We start from the raw sequence: 16,875 nt of genomic DNA on the forward strand, positions 1-16,875 counted from the left end.
GTGAAGTATGGTCGAGTGACCCCCACAAGCGCTGTGGTGCGTGGTGGGTGGGGGTGGAGTGGAGGTGGGGGGACGGCGGCGATGACTCGTCTCATTTTGCCTTTGGGTGGCAGCCAACAGATGAATAATTGACACACGGTGCGCTGTTATACCTTGCCGTGAGATCAGCACGCGTGGAGTGGAGCTCGAGAGGGAGGGAGAGGAGAGGAGACGGTGGTGGTGGGGTGAGAGGGAGTGGTGGTGGTGGTGGGCGAGGGGGTGTCGATGATGATGACGACGACGATCCAGGGGGAGGAGGAGGAGGAGCGTGAGACGTGAGGGAGGTGCGGGGGGAGGGTGCCTCCAGCTGGGAACTCGCTCAGCTGGTGCCCGCGTCGCACATCGGTGCCAGGGGACGGACGAGAGCGACTGCCGCCCGACCAGGTAAGGGGTCCCTCCGCGTTGGGGTCCCTCCGCGTTGGGGTCCCTCCGCGTTGGGGTCCCTCCGCGACGGGGTCCCTCCGCGACGGGGTCCCTCCGCGACGGGGTCCCTCCGCGATGGGTACCTCCACGACGGGGTCCCTCCGCGACGGGGTCCCTCCGCGATGGGGACCTCCACGACGGGGTCCCTCCGCGACGGGGACCCTCCGCGACGGGGACCCTCCGCGTTGGGGTCCCTCCGCGACGGGGTCCCTCCGCGACGGGGTCCCTCCGCGATGGGGACCTCCACGACGGGGTCCCTCCGCGACGGGGTCCCTCCGCGACGGGGTCCCTCCGCGATGGGGACCTCCACGACGGGGTCCCTCGAGCCCGGCCACACCAGCGAGGCGTCTCCCCCCACGTCTAACGCGCGCACTCCCATCACGGCTTCAGAGACGCATGCCGCGTTGTTAGGCGCATGTTATGCACCTGGTGTGTGTGTGTCATCGACGTGGGGGTGGTAGTAGTGGTGGTGGTGGTGTTACCTGGCGAAGTGTAATGATGGTTTGTACAGCTGGCTGCTCACCCTTCTCATCTCCAGGTAGCTGGGACAGTGGGCAACTTAAATCCCCAGCCCCCCATTGCCCTCTTCTCGCCTTTGTCCACCCAGCAGCAGGCCGCGTGTGCTGGCGGTGGGGTAGAGTGTGGGTGACTCCCAGTGGTAGCGGTGGGGTAGAGTGTGGGTGACTCCCAGTGGGAGCGGTGGGGTAGAGTGTGGGTGACTCCTAGTGCTGGCGGTGGGGTAGAGTGTGGGTGACTCCCAGTGGTAGCTGTGGGGTAGAGTGTGGGTGACACTCAGTGGTAGCGGTGGGGTAGAGTGTGGGTAACTCCTAGTGGTAGCGGTGGGGTAGAGTGTGGGTGACTCTCAGTGGTAGCGGTGGGGTAGAGTGTGGGTGACTCCTAGTGGTAGCGGTGGGGTAGAGTGTGGGTGACTCTCAGTGGTAGCAGTGGGGTAGAGTGTGGGTGACTCCTAGTGGTAGCGGTGGGGTAGAGTGTGGGTGACTCTCAGTGGTAGCGGTGGGGTAGAGTGTGGGTGACTCTCAGTGGTAGCGGTGGGGTAGAGTGTGGGTGACTCCTAGTGGTAGCGGTGGGGTAGAGTGTGGGTGACTCTCAGTGGTAGCGGTGGGGTAGAGTGTGGGTGACTCTCAGTGGTAGCGGTGGGGTAGAGTGTGGGTGACTCTCAGTGGTAGCGGTGGGGTAGAGTGTGGGTGACTCCCAGTGGTAGCGGTGGGGTAGAGTGTGGGTGACTCTCAGTGGTAGCGGTGGGGTAGAGTGTGGGTGACTCTCAGTGGGAGCGGTGGGGTAGAGTGTGGGTGACTCTCAGTGGGAGCGGTGGGGTAGAGTGTGGGTGACTCCCAGTGGTAGCGGTGGGGTAGAGTGTGGGTGACTCCCAGTGGTAGCGGTGGGGTAGAGTGTGGGTGACTCTCAGTGGTAGCGGTGGGGTAGAGTGTGGGTGACTCCTAGTGGTAGCGGTGGGGTAGAGTGTGGGTGACTCCCAGTAGTAGCGGTGGGGTAGAGTGTGGGTGACTCCTAGTGGTAGCGGTGGGGTAAAGTGTGGGTGACTCCTAGTGGTAGCGGTGGGGTAGAGTGTGGGTGACTCCTAGTGGTAGCGGTGGGGTAGAGTGTGGGTGACTCCCAGTGGGAGCGGTGGGGTAGAGTGTGGGTGACTCTCAGTGGTAGCGGTGGGGTAGAGTGTGGGTGACTCTCAGTGGTAGCGGTGGGGTAGAGTGTGGGTGACTCTCAGGGGTAGCGGTGGGGTAGAGTGTGGGTGACTCTCAGTGGTAGGGGTGGGGTAGAGTGTGGGTGACTCTCAGTGGGAGCGGTGGGGTAGAGTGTGGGTGACTCCTAGTGCTGGCGGTGGGGTAGAGTGTGGGTGACTCCTAGTGGTAACGGTGGGGTAGAGTGTCAGTGACTCCCAGTGGTAGCGGTGGGGTAGAGTGTGGGTGACTCTCAGTGGTAGGGGTGGGGTAGAGTGTGGGTGACTGTCAGTGGGAGCGGTGGGGTAGAGTGTGGGTGACTCCTAGTGCTGGCGGTGGGGTAGAGTGTGGGTGACTCCTAGTGGTAGCGGTGGGGTAGAGTGTGAGTGACTCCCAGTGGTAGCGGTGGGGTAGAGTGTGGGTGACTCTCAGTGGTAGCGGTGGGGTAGAGTGTGGGTGACTCTCAGTGGTAGCGGTGGGGTAGAGTGTGGGTGACTCTCAGTGGTAGCGGTGGGGTAGAGTGTGGGTGACTCTCAGTGGTAGCGGTGGGGTAGAGTGTGGGTGACTCCTAGTGCTGGCGGTGGGGTAGAGTGTGGGTGACTCCTAGTGGTAGCGGTGGGGTAGAGTGTGGGTGACTCCTAGTGGTAGCGGTGGGGTAGAGTGTGGGTGACTCTCAGTGGTAGCGGTGGGGTAGAGTGTGGGTGACTCTCAGTGGTAGCGGTGGGGTAGAGTGTGGGTGACTCTCAGTGGGAGCGGTGGGGTAGAGTGTGGGTGACTCTCAGTGGTAGCGGTGGGGTAGAGTGTGGGTGACTCCTAGTGGTAGCGGTGGGGTAGAGTGTGGGTGACTCTCAGTGGGAGCGGTGGGGTAGAGTGTGAGTGACTCCTAGTGGTAGCGGTGGGGTAGAGTGTGGGTGACTCTCAGTGGTAGCTGTGGGGTAGAGTGTGGGTGACTCCTAGTGCTGGCGGTGGGTTAGAGTATGGGTGACTCCTAGTGCTGGCGGTGGGGTAGAGTGTGGGTGACTCCCAGTGGTAGCGGTGGGGTTGAGTGTGGGTGACTCTCAGTGGTAGCGGTGGGGTAGAGTGTGGGTGACTCCTAGTGCTGGCGGTGGGGTAGAGTGTGGGTGACTCCCAGTGGTAGCGGTGGGGTAGAGTGTGGGTGACTCCCAATGGTAGCGGTGGGGTAGAGTGTGGGTGACTCCCAGTGTGGGCGGTGGGGTAGAGTGTGAGTGACTCTCAGTGGGAGCGGTGGGGTAGAGTGTGAGTGACTCTCAGTGGGAGCGGTGGGGTAGAGTGTGGGTGACTCCCAGTGGTAGCGGTGGGGTAGAGTGTGGGTGACTCCCAGTGGTAGCGGTGGGGTAGAGTGTGGGTGACTCCCAGTGGTAGCGGTGGGGTAGAGTGTGGGTAACTCCCAGTGGTAGCGGTGGGGTAGAGTGTGGGTGACTCTCAGTGGGAGCGGTGGGGTAGAGTGTGGGTGACTCCTAGTGGTAGCGGTGGGGTAGAGTGTGGGTGACTCCCAGTGGTAGCGGTGGGGTAGAGTGTGGGTGACTCCCAGTGGTAGCGGTGGGGTAGAGTGTGGGTGACTCTCAGTGGTAGCGGTGGGGTAGAGTGTGGGTGACTCCCAGTGGTAGCGGTGGGGTAGAGTGTGGGTGACTCTCAGTGGTAGCGGTGGGGTAGAGTGTGGGTGACTCTCAGTGGTAGCGGTGGGGTAGAGTGTGGGTGACTCCCAGTGGTAGCGGTGGGGTAGAGTGTGGGTGACTCCCAGTGGTAGCGGTGGGGTAGAGTGTGGGTGACTCTCAGTGGTAGCGGTGGGGTAGAGTGTGGGTGACTCTCAGTGGGAGCGGTGGGGTAGAGTGTGGGTGACTCCTAGTGGTAGCGGTGGGGTAGAGTGTGGGTCACTCTCAGTGGGAGCGGTGGGGTAGAGTGTGGGTGACTCCTAGTGCTGGCGGTGCGGTAGAGTGTGGGTGACTCCTAGTGCTGGCGGTGGGGTAGAGTGTGGGTGACTCCTAGTGCTGGCGGTGGGGTAGAGTGTGGGTGACTCTCAGTGCTGGCGGTGGGGTAAAGTGTGGGTGACTCCCAGTGGTAGCTGTGGGGTAAAGTGTGGGTGACTCCTAGTGCTGGCGGTGGGGTAGAGTGTGAGTGACTCCTAGTGCTGGCGGTGGGGTAGAGTGTGGGTGACTCAGTGGTAGCGGTGGGGTAAAGTGTGGGTGACTCTCAGTGGTAGCGGTGGGGTAGAGTGTGGCTGACTCCTAGTGGTAGCGGTGGGGTAGAGTATGGGTGACTCTCAGTGGTAGCGGTGGGGTAGAGTGTGGGTGACTCCTAGTGCTGGCGGTGGGGTAGAGTGTGGGTGACTCCCAGTGGTAGCTGTGGGGTAAAGTGTGGGTGACTCCTAGTGGTAGCGGTGGGGTAGAGTGTGGGTGACTCTCAGTGGTAGCGGTGGGGTAGAGTGTGGCTGACTCCTAGTGGTAGCGGTGGGGTAGAGTATGGGTGACTCTCAGTGGTAGCGGTGGGGTAGAGTGTGGGTGACTCCTAGTGCTGGCGGTGGGGTAGAGTGTGGGTGACTCCCAGTGGTAGCTGTGGGGTAAAGTGTGGGTGACTCCTAGTGGTGGCGGTGGGGTAGAGTGTGGGTGACTCCTAGTGCTGGCGGTGGGGTAGAGTGTGAGTGACTCCCACCACCACTGCTTCTAAGACGGCTGCTCTGCGTGGAAGAGCAGGGTAGAGATGTCGCAGCAGCGGCGTAAGCAATTGCAGGGCAGCGCCTTTACCTTTGCCAATCAGCAATAACATCATCGTCAGCCATGGTCAGTCTACTACTGGATGAAGGCCTCCCTCCGCTAGCCTGTGATGTTTAATCCACATTAGCGCGGTTAATCGCCCCATCTCCTCTCCGGATGTCATCATCCACCGACCGCTCTCTCGTTTTAACTACCACTGTTACTATGACTACCACTCTCACCATGACTACCACTGTTACCATGACTACCACTCTTACCATGACTACCACTATTAACATGACTACCACTGTTACCATGACTACCAATCTCACCATAACTACCACTCTCACTATAACTACCACTCTCACCATGACTACCACTGTTACCATGACTACCACTGTTACCATGACTACCACTCTCACCATGACTACCACTGTTACCATGATTACCACTGTTACCATGCCTACCACTCTCACCATGACTACCACTCTCACCATGACTACCACTGTTACCATGACTACCACTCTCACCATAACTACCACTCTCACCATAACTACCACTCTCACCATGACTACCACTCTCACCATGACTACCACTCTCACCATGACTACCACTGTTACCATGACTACCACTCTCACCATAACTACCACTCTCACCACACTTTACCCCACCACGTTGCCTGGTGCAGGGCGGACGCGGCCGGGGTCTCGGGGTGGATTTACGGAAAGTTTCACTGCTTTCACGGCTGCCGCGCCGTGAGATCGAATCGAGCCGGCGACCCCTGTGACACTTCAAATCCAGCGCGCGCGAGCACCACTTTACACCACCAATGTGGCAGCATTCCCTTAAACGGCTGCAGTGGTTTAGAGTGACCCGCTTATGTGCGTGTGTGCGTGCGCACGCATGTTGAACTTCGTTCGCACAGCAAACTACACACAACAAGCAGTGCTGAAGAAATGAGTGTTCAATCTGGTGGACTTAAATGTGCACAGCTGCGGTGGCTTCCCGATATCGGAAGGAAAGAACGTTCCAGACGGCCGCGGAAGCGCATCTGAAAGCGCCGCGCGCTGCGGTGAGTCTCTTTGTTCGATGGCCCAGCCAACAAAAGCCGCCGCCGCTGCTGCTGCTGCAGCGAGGACGCGGAGTTGATCACAGCAAGCGGCTGGCTCGTCATCTTCTGCCCTGTCCCCCCGTGGCTGCAGACGGAGACGGAGTAGCAGCCCCGTACGCCGATACAGTGGAGGACAGGTGGCACGCAGCGTGTGGCAGTCACGCCAGGAGACGTGACCACCACCACCACCACCACAGTCGTCTCTGAAGACCAGGGGACCGCGTGAGACGCACGGCGCATCATGCAACACCACCAGACCACCTCGGCAGACCTTCCCGCCTCTCCCGAGGATGATCGCGGAGTTCGTCTCAAGGTAAAGGGCACCGCGACAGCTGCCGCGGTGCCCTGGGCGAGTTCGGGTTGGGGCGGTCGTGGGCGGTCGGGGGCGGCCGGGACCTTCGGTTGCCCCGGCCGCCTGACTCGACCCCTGCCGGGTGAATGGGTGGCCGGGTCCACCCGCACCCCCGCATCGATTATTTAGGGCGCAGCGGAGAACGCCGTCACGGTAATCCTACGAGGACTGTACAGTGTGGTCCAGATGTCTTGTGATACCCCCCCCTCCCCATTTAATTATCTAAGACGTAATCTCTTTTTTAAAAGTATCGTTTATTTACAATATGAAATGGGGGGGGGGGGGAAACGGTTTAGGGGTAAATTAATTAGGGGTCACAAGACCTTTGGACCACCCCGTACGCCACGCCTGATCCGGTGCTGCACCGGCCACAGATCCGTGAGTTCCAACCTCGCGCGTGGATCCCATCCGTCCGGGTTGTTCTCCCTCCCTCCCTCTCTCTGGGGCAAAGTCCTCGCTTTGATGGCAACGCAACCTCGTACTGGTACCCTAAACGTCACTTGGACGTGGCCATAAATGTCACCAATGCCCTCTGGAGGGACTGTCTGGAGCCGCGTTCTTCACCCATTTGAAACCATTGGGGGGGGGGGGGTTGTGACAGCAACACCACGACAACGATGGCGATGATGATGGAGTTGTGTTCTCACCATTTGTGTATCGTCAGGGCCCGCACTAAAGGCCATCAGGGGCCGCCAGGGGCCGCCAGGGGCCCACGGGGCCTTGCGGTGACTCACTCTGGTCTAGAGCCCCTCTCTAGCTGTGCCTTCTACCGCCAGCAGTGGCGTGAGCCGGCACTTGCGGGGCTGCGCCTTTACCTCTGACTCAGTCCAGCCGTGAAGGGCTTCTTCCCACAGCGGTGTCGGTCGTTCGCAGGGGGGTTATTTGACCATACTTCACCACGCTGATCAGCGCAAGGTTGGCGAAGGGGGCAGGGGGGGAGAAGTATGGGGGGGGGGGGCACAGTGGCACCTAGGACCGCACCTCCGATTAGCACGGTTGGCTACGTACGGTGCGAAAGAAGTTCAGCGTACATACACGACCCTCGAGGCCGACGTTAGCCTGACGTTAGCCGTGACCGTGAAAATCGAGAAGGTCACAGGGGTTCGTCGGCGCTGGGTGCTAGCCACTGCGTCACCGCTCCCCATAACACCTGCTTGGCAAAGGTACAGATCCCCCGTGTAGCCTTGACAGACTGGTGGGCAAGTGCTGTTAGCGAGTAGCGTCTATGAAGACCGGCACAACGCACGAGGAAAAGGGAGGCCAGCACCACTCCCTGCCGCCTTTGTCTCCCCAGCGGCGATGTTTACACACCGCACCAGGTACTCGTTTGAGGCTGAGTCGACCTAGGGGGAGGCGCAGGACCGTCAGCAATGGTTTGCTTGGGGGTGGGGTGGAGGGTGAACCTTACTTTCCGCAGCGTTTTCTAGTCGGGTGAATACGTTAACTGTGTGTGCAGTAAGGCAAATAACAAGTAGTAGTAATAATAAGTCGTAGTAGTAATAATAAGTCGTAGTAATAATAATAATAATAAGTCATAGTAGTAATAATAAGTCGTAGTAATAATCAGTCGTAGTAGTAGTGATAATAAGTAGTAGTAATAATAATAAGAGTGTGCTGAAGACGGGCGAGCGGGTGGATCGCGCGCGCGTGCCACGCGCACCGCATGCATCTTTAATGCGGACAATGATGCGGCTGGGTTATTTACGCAAGTGTTCGCTTACAACGTGGACACAACAACAATAATGATGGTGGTGGTGGTTGTTGGTGATCATGGTGGTTGGCGGTTGTGATGATGGGGCGCGGTCGCGTAGCGGTTAGCGCGGTGCGCTATGAGCCCGGCGACCCGAGTTCGATTCCCGCTCACGGCCAACACCGGAGAAGATATATGAACGGGTCCTGTGCCTCCCTTAGGTCGACTCAGCCTCAGTTGAGTACCTGATACGATGTGTAAAGACATTAGCACTAGGGCGTGGTCCTGGCCACCCACACCCTCGTGTGTAGTGCCGGCCTTCATAGGTTCTCGTTTACAGCAATTTCCCCAACAGTTTGTTAAGGCTATACCGGGGATCTTTGTCTTAGATGATGATGATGATGGTGGTGATGATGACACTATCATTATCTGGTGCAGGAGCTCTTCTGTATATAACAATTATAATGTCCAGCCAGGGTAGTTGAATTAATTTAGATTGTTTCCATAGGAAGTGTTATGACTGACGTTAATGTATGAATCGTGTAATGTATAGTAGTTCAATTAGAATTTAATCATTCTTATTTATGTATCGGAGAAGCCACTACTCGTGTTGTAATCCCGAGGTGGTGGGGGGGGGGAGTCGATTCGATCTCCCCCAGTGCGCAAGTTGAAACTTCTTAAATTCGCCCCCCCCCCCCCATACCTCTGTCCGGCCACCACAGCTAGTCGATGGACAGGTCCAAGTGTGGTGCGGTGAAGTGTGGGGAACGTCCCAAAGACGTCGGAAGAAGTAGGCCAAAATACCCTCGCAGAGGGCAGATCAACAAATAGCGTCTCGTTCGTCTGGTCGTGTTGCGTACGATGGCAAAAAGCGTTCAGGAGCTCGATGCCGATGCCGAGGTCTGCTGCTGCTGCTGGCCACGACGAGAGGGTTTCAGCAGAGAGAGAGACAGAGAGAGTTCGTGTCGTGTCGCTCTTCCTCCTTCTGCTACGTTGAAGGAGCGCAGAAGACCACAGTGGGTTCACTGCGCGGCCCAGAGTGTTGGGTTGCATGGTCACAATGGCTTGGGCCCCCACCCTTCCCCCACAGCGGGGCCAGCACGAACACCGCTGGGCACACGCAGAGAGACCACGGCGAGAGGGGTGGGGGGGGGAGCAGCAACTCGCGCCTCCACACAGACCGGCAAAAGAAATCTCTCTGGCCGGATCAATTTGCCTTCAACCGGGGATAGGGTGACGCCGTCAACTTAATCCACTACCCGCGCGCTGGCTCACGGGAATGCTTTGTTCTCGGAAGGAGTGGGATTAAAGATTAAAGATTCAAGGTGCTCACACGTGGACGCTCGACTGAGGGGGCACAGCCAGTGCGCGTGACCGTGTGTGTAGGGCCACCCACAGCGTGTGTCTAGATGTGACTAGGAGACACACAGCGTGTGTCTAGATGTGACTAGGAGACACACACAGCGTGTGTCTAGATGTGACTAGGAGACACACAGAGTGTGTCTAGATGTGACTAGGAGACACACGGGGTGTGTCTAGATGTGACTAGGAGACACACGGGGTGTGTCTAGATGTGACTAGGAGACACACACAGCGTGTGTCTAGATGTGACTAGGAGACACACACAGCGTGTGTCTAGATATGACTAGGAGACACACGGGGTGTGTCTAGATGTGACTAGGAGACACACACAGCGTGTGTCTAGATGTGACTAGGAGACACACGGGGTGTGTCTAGATGTGACTAGGAGACACACGGGGTGTGTCTAGATGTGACTAGGAGACACACAGAGTGTGTCTAGATGTGACTAGGAGACACACAGCGTGTGTCTAGATGTGACTAGGAGACACACACAGAGTGTGTCTAGATGTGACTAGGAGACACACAGAGTGTGTCTAGATGTGACTAGGAGACACACAGCGTGTGTCTAGATGTGACTAGGAGACACACACAGCGTGTGTCTAGATGTGACTAGGAGACACACAGCGTGTGTCTAGATGTGACTAGGAGACACACAGAGTGTGTCTAGATGTGACTAGGAGACACACAGCGTGTGTCTAGATGTGACTAGGAGACACACAGCGTGTGTCTAGATGTGACTAGGAGACAGAGTGTGTCTAGATGTGACTAGGAGACACACAGGGTGTGTCTAGATGTGACTAGGAGACACACACAGCGTGTGTCTAGATGTGACTAGGAGACACACAGCGTGTGTCTAGATGTGACTAGGAGACACACAGTGTGTCTAGATGTGACTAGGAGACACACAGCGTGTGTCTAGATGTGACTAGGAGACACACACAGCGTGTGTCTAGATGTGACTAGGAGACAGAGTGTGTCTAGATGTGACTAGGAGACACACAGCGTGTGTCTAGATGTGACTAGGAGACACACACAGAGTGTGTCTAGATGTGACTAGGAGACACACACAGCGTGTGTCTAGATGTGACTAGGAGACACACACAGCGTGTGTCTAGATGTGACTAGGAGACATAGTGTGTCTAGATGTGACTAGGAGACACACAGCGTGTCTAGATGTGACTAGGAGACACACACAGCGTGTGTCTAGATGTGACTAGGAGACACACAGCGTGTGTCTAGATGTCACTAGGAGACACACAGCGTGTGTCTAGATGTGACTAGGAGACACACACAGAGTGTGTCTAGATGTGACTAGGAGACACACAGCGTGTGTCTAGATGTGACTAGGAGACACACACAGAGTGTGTCTAGATGTGACTAGGAGACACCAACAGCGTGTGTCTAGATGTGACTAGGAGCCAGAGTGTGTCTAGATGTGACTAGGAGACACACACAGCGTGTGTCTAGATGTGACTAGGAGACAGCTTGTGTCTAGATGTGACTAGATGTGTCTAGATGTGACTAGATGTGTCTAGATGTGACTAGATGTGTCTAGATGTGTCTAGATGTGACTAGATGTGTCTAGATGTGACTAGATGTGTCTAGATGTGACTAGATGTGTCTAGATGTGACTAGATGTGTCTAGATGTGACGAGATGTGTCTAGATGTGACTAGATGTGTCTAGATGTGACTAGATGTGACTAGATGTGTCTAGATGTGTCTAGATGTGACTAGATGTGTCTAGATGTGACTAGATGTGTCTAGATGTGACTAGATGTGTCTAGATGTGACTAGATGTGTCTAGATGTGACTAGATGTGTCTAGATGTGACTAGATGTGTCTAGATGTGACTAGATGTGTCTAGATGTGACTAGATGTGTCTAGATGTGACTAGATGTGTCTAGATGTGTCTAGATGTGACTAGATGTGTCTAGATGTGACTAGATGTGTCTAGATGTGTCTAGATGTGACTAGATGTGTCTAGATGTGACTAGATGTGTCTAGATGTGACTAGATGTGTCTAGATGTGACTAGATGTGTCTAGATGTGACTAGATGTGTCTAGATGTGACTAGATGTGTCTAGATGTGACTAGATGTGTCTAGATGTGACTAGATGTGTCTAGATGTGACTAGGAGACAGCTTGTGTCTAGATGTGACTAGATGTGTCTAGATGTGACTAGATGTGTCTAGATGTGACTAGATGTGTCTAGATGTGACTAGATGTGTCTAGATGTGACTAGATGTGTCTAGATGTGACTAGATGTGTCTAGATGTGACTAGATGTGTCTAGATGTGACTAGGAGACACACACAGCGTGTGTCTAGATGTGACTAGGAGACAGCTTGTGTCTAGATGTGACTAGATGTGTCTAGATGTGACTAGATGTGTCTAGATGTGACTAGATGTGTCTAGATGTGTCTAGATGTGACTAGATGTGTCTAGATGTGACTAGATGTGTCTAGATGTGACTAGATGTGTCTAGATGTGACTAGGAGACACACACAGCGTGTGTCTAGATGTGACTAGATGTGTCTAGATGTGACTAGATGTGTCTAGATGTGACTAGGAGACAGCTTGTGTCTAGATGTGACTAGATGTGTCTAGATGTGACTAGATGTGTCTAGATGTGACTAGATGTGTCTAGATGTGACTAGATGTGTCTAGATGTGACTAGATGTGTCTAGATGTGACTAGATGTGTCTAGATGTGACTAGATGTGTCTAGATGTGACTAGATGTGTCTAGATGTGACTAGATGTGTCTAGATGTGACTAGATGTGTCTAGATGTGACTAGATGTGTCTAGATGTGACGAGATGTGTCTAGATGTGACTAGATGTGTCTAGATGTGACTAGATGTGTCTAGATGTGACTAGGAGACAGCTTGTGTCTAGATGTGACTAGATGTGTCTAGATGTGACTAGATGTGTCTAGATGTGACTAGATGTGTCTAGATGTGACTAGATGTGTCTAGATGTGACTAGATGTGTCTAGATGTGACTAGATGTGTCTAGATGTGACTAGGAGACACACACAGCGTGTGTCTAGATGTGACTAGATGTGTCTAGATGTGACTAGATGTGTCTAGATGTGACTAGGAGACAGCTTGTGTCTAGATGTGACTAGATGTGTCTAGATGTGACTAGATGTGTCTAGATGTGACTAGATGTGTCTAGATGTGACTAGATGTGTCTAGATGTGACTAGATGTGTCTAGATGTGTCTAGATGTGTCTAGATGTGACTAGATGTGACTAGATGTGACTAGATGTGTCTAGATGTGACGAGGAGTGCCGTGGTCTCCGACTTCGCGTGGCCGCTGTTTGGTGTCCAGGCGGTTGTGGAGCCCCGGATGATTTCGTCAGGAGTAGCGGGGTGGTGATGATGCCTCCTCCACATGCAACTCTTACGTGAATCTCTACGTCTCTATGTGAATCTCTACGTCTCTATGCGAGTCTCTACGTCTCTATGCGAGTCTCTACGTCTCTATGTGAGTCTCTACGTCTCTATGCGAGTCTCTACGTCTCTATGTGAGTCTCTACGTCTCTATGTGAGTCTCTACGTCTCTATGTGAGTCTCTACGTCTCTATGTGAGTCTATGAGTCTACGTGGGATCTCTGCGTGTGTCTGTGGTCTATGGATCTCTATGTGAGACTGGATCTCTATGTGAGGCTATGGATCTATATGCGAGTCTACGGGTCTCCGTGTGAGTCCGTGGGTCTCTGTATTTGGGTTCGTACGGCTGATGTAGAGCTACAGCCGTGATGTTACGTCGAGGTGGTGGGCGAGCCCAGATGATCGCGTCAGCAGTAGCGGAGTGGTGAATCATCGCTGCTGTGATGATGCCTCCTGCTGCTCCATCGCGTCTGTGACTCGTGAACATTGAGTCGGTCTGCGCTCCACGGCTCTGTTCTGGGTGGTGACCACAGCCCGCGCGCACTGCTGCAGGGCTTTAAATTCCCGATTTGTGCAGCAGCAGCATCAGCATCACCATCAGCAGCATCACCATCAGCAGCATCACCATCATCACCATCATCAGCATCACCATCAGCAGCAGTGTCCGCGTCTGCCACTGCTGCCTTGCGTTGCGCAGTGGATGCGGCTCCTTTGGGGAATGGCGACCCTTAAGCCCCGCGAAGGGAAGTCGAGCGAAGCCATGGAGGGATCTTCTGCGTCGTCCGCAGTCTTACGAGGAGGCGCGCGCGCGCTGCGTGTCGTGCCGACGGCCTTCACAGGTCCCCGCTTAGGCTACACGGGGGAAATCTTTGTCTTCGTGTGCGCTGTGTGCGCGTGCGATGGGTAGCCCCGGGGGATTCAGTGTGTGCGTGTGTGTGCCGCGAAGCAGCAGGTGTTGGCAGGCTGATAAGGTGGTGGTGTTGTGTGTGGTGTGTGTGCTGTGTGTGTGTGCCTGTTGTAAGCGTGCCTCTCCGGGCTCTCCAGTTTACCTATAAACAGCTCCTCCCACCCCCCCCCCCCCCCCCCACGGTCTTCCCGTGCGCGTGTAAACACCACGGGGAAGATGAACCCCGGTTTTGTCCCCCTGCCCTCCTCCGCGTTGTGAGAAAGCGCTGCTTCCTATAATCCGTTATGGCTGCGTCCTATAATCCGGCGCGTGTCATTCGATTTTCCACGTGTGGGGAGCGGTGGCGCAGTGGTTAGCTCGCCCGCGTTCGATTCCCGCTAGCGACCAATACCAGCGGTGCATTGTTCGAAGCGGTGCTGCGCCTCCCCTAGGTCGGCTCAGCCTCAATAAGTGCCCGGTACGGTGTGTGAACTTCGTCACTGGGGAGACGACGGAGCGCCTGGCCGGGCGTGGTTCTGGCCACCCTCACCCCGTCGTGCGCCGTGCCGGCCTCGCAGAGGTGCTCCCCAACAAGACTTGGCCCCAACAGTCTGTTCGAGAGACGGTAGTGAGATGAGCAGAGCGAAGCAGACGGGATAGAGATGAGCAGAGGGGCGAATTGGCTTTGAATGCAAATGAGCTCGGTAGGGTTTTGCTTGGCGTGAGCTGGGCCGGCGAGACATGTGGGGGTCTGGGCGGATATGCGAAAAGGTCACATGGGCGAACATCATCACATCGAGAGCAAATTGACGCTTACACCGCGCACGAAAACAGCGCTGGGTGTGGGGGCGGTCGATCGGGCAGGGCAGGCATGCGACAGCCGGGTCGCGTGGACATCTGTGCAAAGAAAGAGCTCAATGGCCCTTCGCTATTGCTGCTGTGTAAATACATATTCTGATTCCGGTGTGACATCGTACCGTGCGCGTTTACGGGCGCGAAGATCGTTGACAATCCGTTGGAACGATGTGGGACAATCTGACAACGAATTGAAAAAAAACATCAGCAGCAGCAGCGGCAAACGGGAAAAAAACCCTACCCACATAATCCGCGACAAAGAGAGCCCTGGACAGACAGGGGCTGCATGGTGGAGCAAAACTCATGCCACCAATTTATTAAGGGTCACGTCGTCATAGAGGTCAAATGTCGTTGGGGGGGGGGGGGGCGGGTTTGTTTAGCATAACCCTCCACCACCCGACAGAGCCAATCAAGTTGTCGCATGGGGTGCAAATCCGTCCCCGAATGATTTGTGTGGTTTGTTTTGAGTAAACTGGTGGGATTTAACAACAGCTGAGCTCTCTCTGGAAACAAAAAGAAAACACAATCGGGGCACATTCGCCCACGACGTGGCAACTTGATTTTATTCGCTCCGTCGGGTGGTGTCAGGGGTTATAGTTCAAACACGAATTTGACATTACACACTCCAAAAGAAACTGCTGTGCTCATAAACCGTTACATCTCCTTCGATTCATTTATTTCTCACGGTTCAAACGCCAGCTTGAGTTGAGTTGATTTGTTACGCAGATGGCGATGGTGGTCCCCTTTAGCCCAGTCGCCCGGATATTTTACACGGGTGATGCTGCATTGAGCAGAGCAGCAACAACGAAACTAAACTATGTTTAATTTTACCAGGTAAAGCCGACTGAGCGATATAGCTCTTGATCAGACGCGACCTGGATATCACATATGATAGCCCGACGAAGTGGCTTATCACGTGGACATTTATAGCGGCCAACTACTCTCTAGACACGTGATGTCGATGACAAATGTGGGAGGGAAAAAATCGGAGACACCCAGAGAAAAAATCCACGCGACCACGAGGAGAGAAAGAGAGAGATGCAAACTCCAAATATACAGCAGCAGACGGCGTCGTGGTCGGGATCGAACCCACGACCTCCTGCATACCGGGCGAGGCAGAGCACAGAAGGGTCGTCATTGAGGCATATCGCAGGACTAACAAGGGAGGCGTTTGGATGCTGCTCGTGCCGCTGAGTTGTTTATCGGCACAGGGACGCAGGGCCCCTGGCTCGGCGTGGCGTCGACTCGCGAGCGCGACGGAGTCGTAAACACGGGGTGGTTTGAACGTTGGATTGAGGACAGACTCCATCCGAAGCCCCGTGGCTCGTAACGAATTTTCCCCTCTGATAACCACCCTGCTCCACCCCCCCCCCCCACGTGGGACGAGGGTATTTAACGAACTGAGTGAGCGACATTCCGCCACTGGCGACCTTTGGTCCGGGCGGCCCTGTTGTTTTCGAGCGAAGGAAAAAGATAAAGAAGAAAAACCATCATCATCACCATCATCATCATGATCACTATAATCACCATCACTATGATCATCATCACTATAATCACCATCATCATCACTATAATCACCATCACCATCACTATGATCATCATCACCATCATCATCATCATCACCACCATCATCATCATGATCACTATGATCACCATCATCACCACTATAATCACCATCACCATCACTATGATCATCATCATCACCATCATCATCACCACCATCATCATCACTATAATCACCATCATCACCACTATAATCACCATCACTATGATCATCATCACGATCATCATCATCAATATAATCACCATCATCACCACTATAATCACCATCATCACCACTATAATCACCAACACTATGATCATCATCATCACCATCACCACCATCACTATAATCACCATCATCACCACTATAATCACCATCATCACCACTATACTCACCATCGCCATCACTATGATCACCATCACTATAATCACCATCATCACCACTATGCTCATCATCATCACCACCATCACCATTACTATTATCACCATCACTATAATCACCATCACTATGATCATCATCACCATCACCACCATCATCATCACTATAATCACCATCATCACCACTATAATCACCATCACTATGATCATCATCACTATAATCACCATCATCACTATGATCATCACCATCATCACCACCATCATCATCATCATCACTATAATCACCATCATCACCACTATAATCACCATCAGCATCACTATAATCACCATCATCACTATGATCATCACCATCATCACCACCATCATCATCATGATCACTATAATCACCATCATCACCACTATAATCACCATCAGCATCACTATAATCACCATCATCA

General features: G+C 54.4%; 1 protein-coding gene across 2 annotated transcripts in view; it reads left to right on the forward strand.

The window, feature by feature from the left end:
• Nucleotides 1-316: 316 nt before the first annotated feature.
• LOC116946864 (uncharacterized) overlaps nt 317-16,875 on the forward strand; it is a 47,841-nt gene continuing 31,282 nt past the window's right edge. The window contains exons 1-2 of one of the 2 annotated variants that reach the window (XM_032962091.2): nt 317-423; nt 6,070-6,291. In XM_032962091.2, coding sequence (XP_032817982.2) covers nt 6,220-6,291 — 72 coding nt within the window. In that variant the 5' untranslated portion in view covers nt 317-423; nt 6,070-6,219. Of the gene's footprint in view, nt 424-4,863; nt 5,940-6,069; nt 6,292-16,875 lie in introns of those variants that run through there. The other variant, XM_076070239.1, reaches the window with a different exon arrangement.

This window comes from Petromyzon marinus, chromosome 28 (assembly GCF_048934315.1).
Source record: "Petromyzon marinus isolate PM22_M1 ecotype Great Lakes invasive population chromosome 28, UKy_Petmar_22M1.pri1.0, whole genome shotgun sequence".
Classification (NCBI taxonomy): domain Eukaryota; kingdom Metazoa; phylum Chordata; class Hyperoartia; order Petromyzontiformes; family Petromyzontidae; genus Petromyzon; species Petromyzon marinus.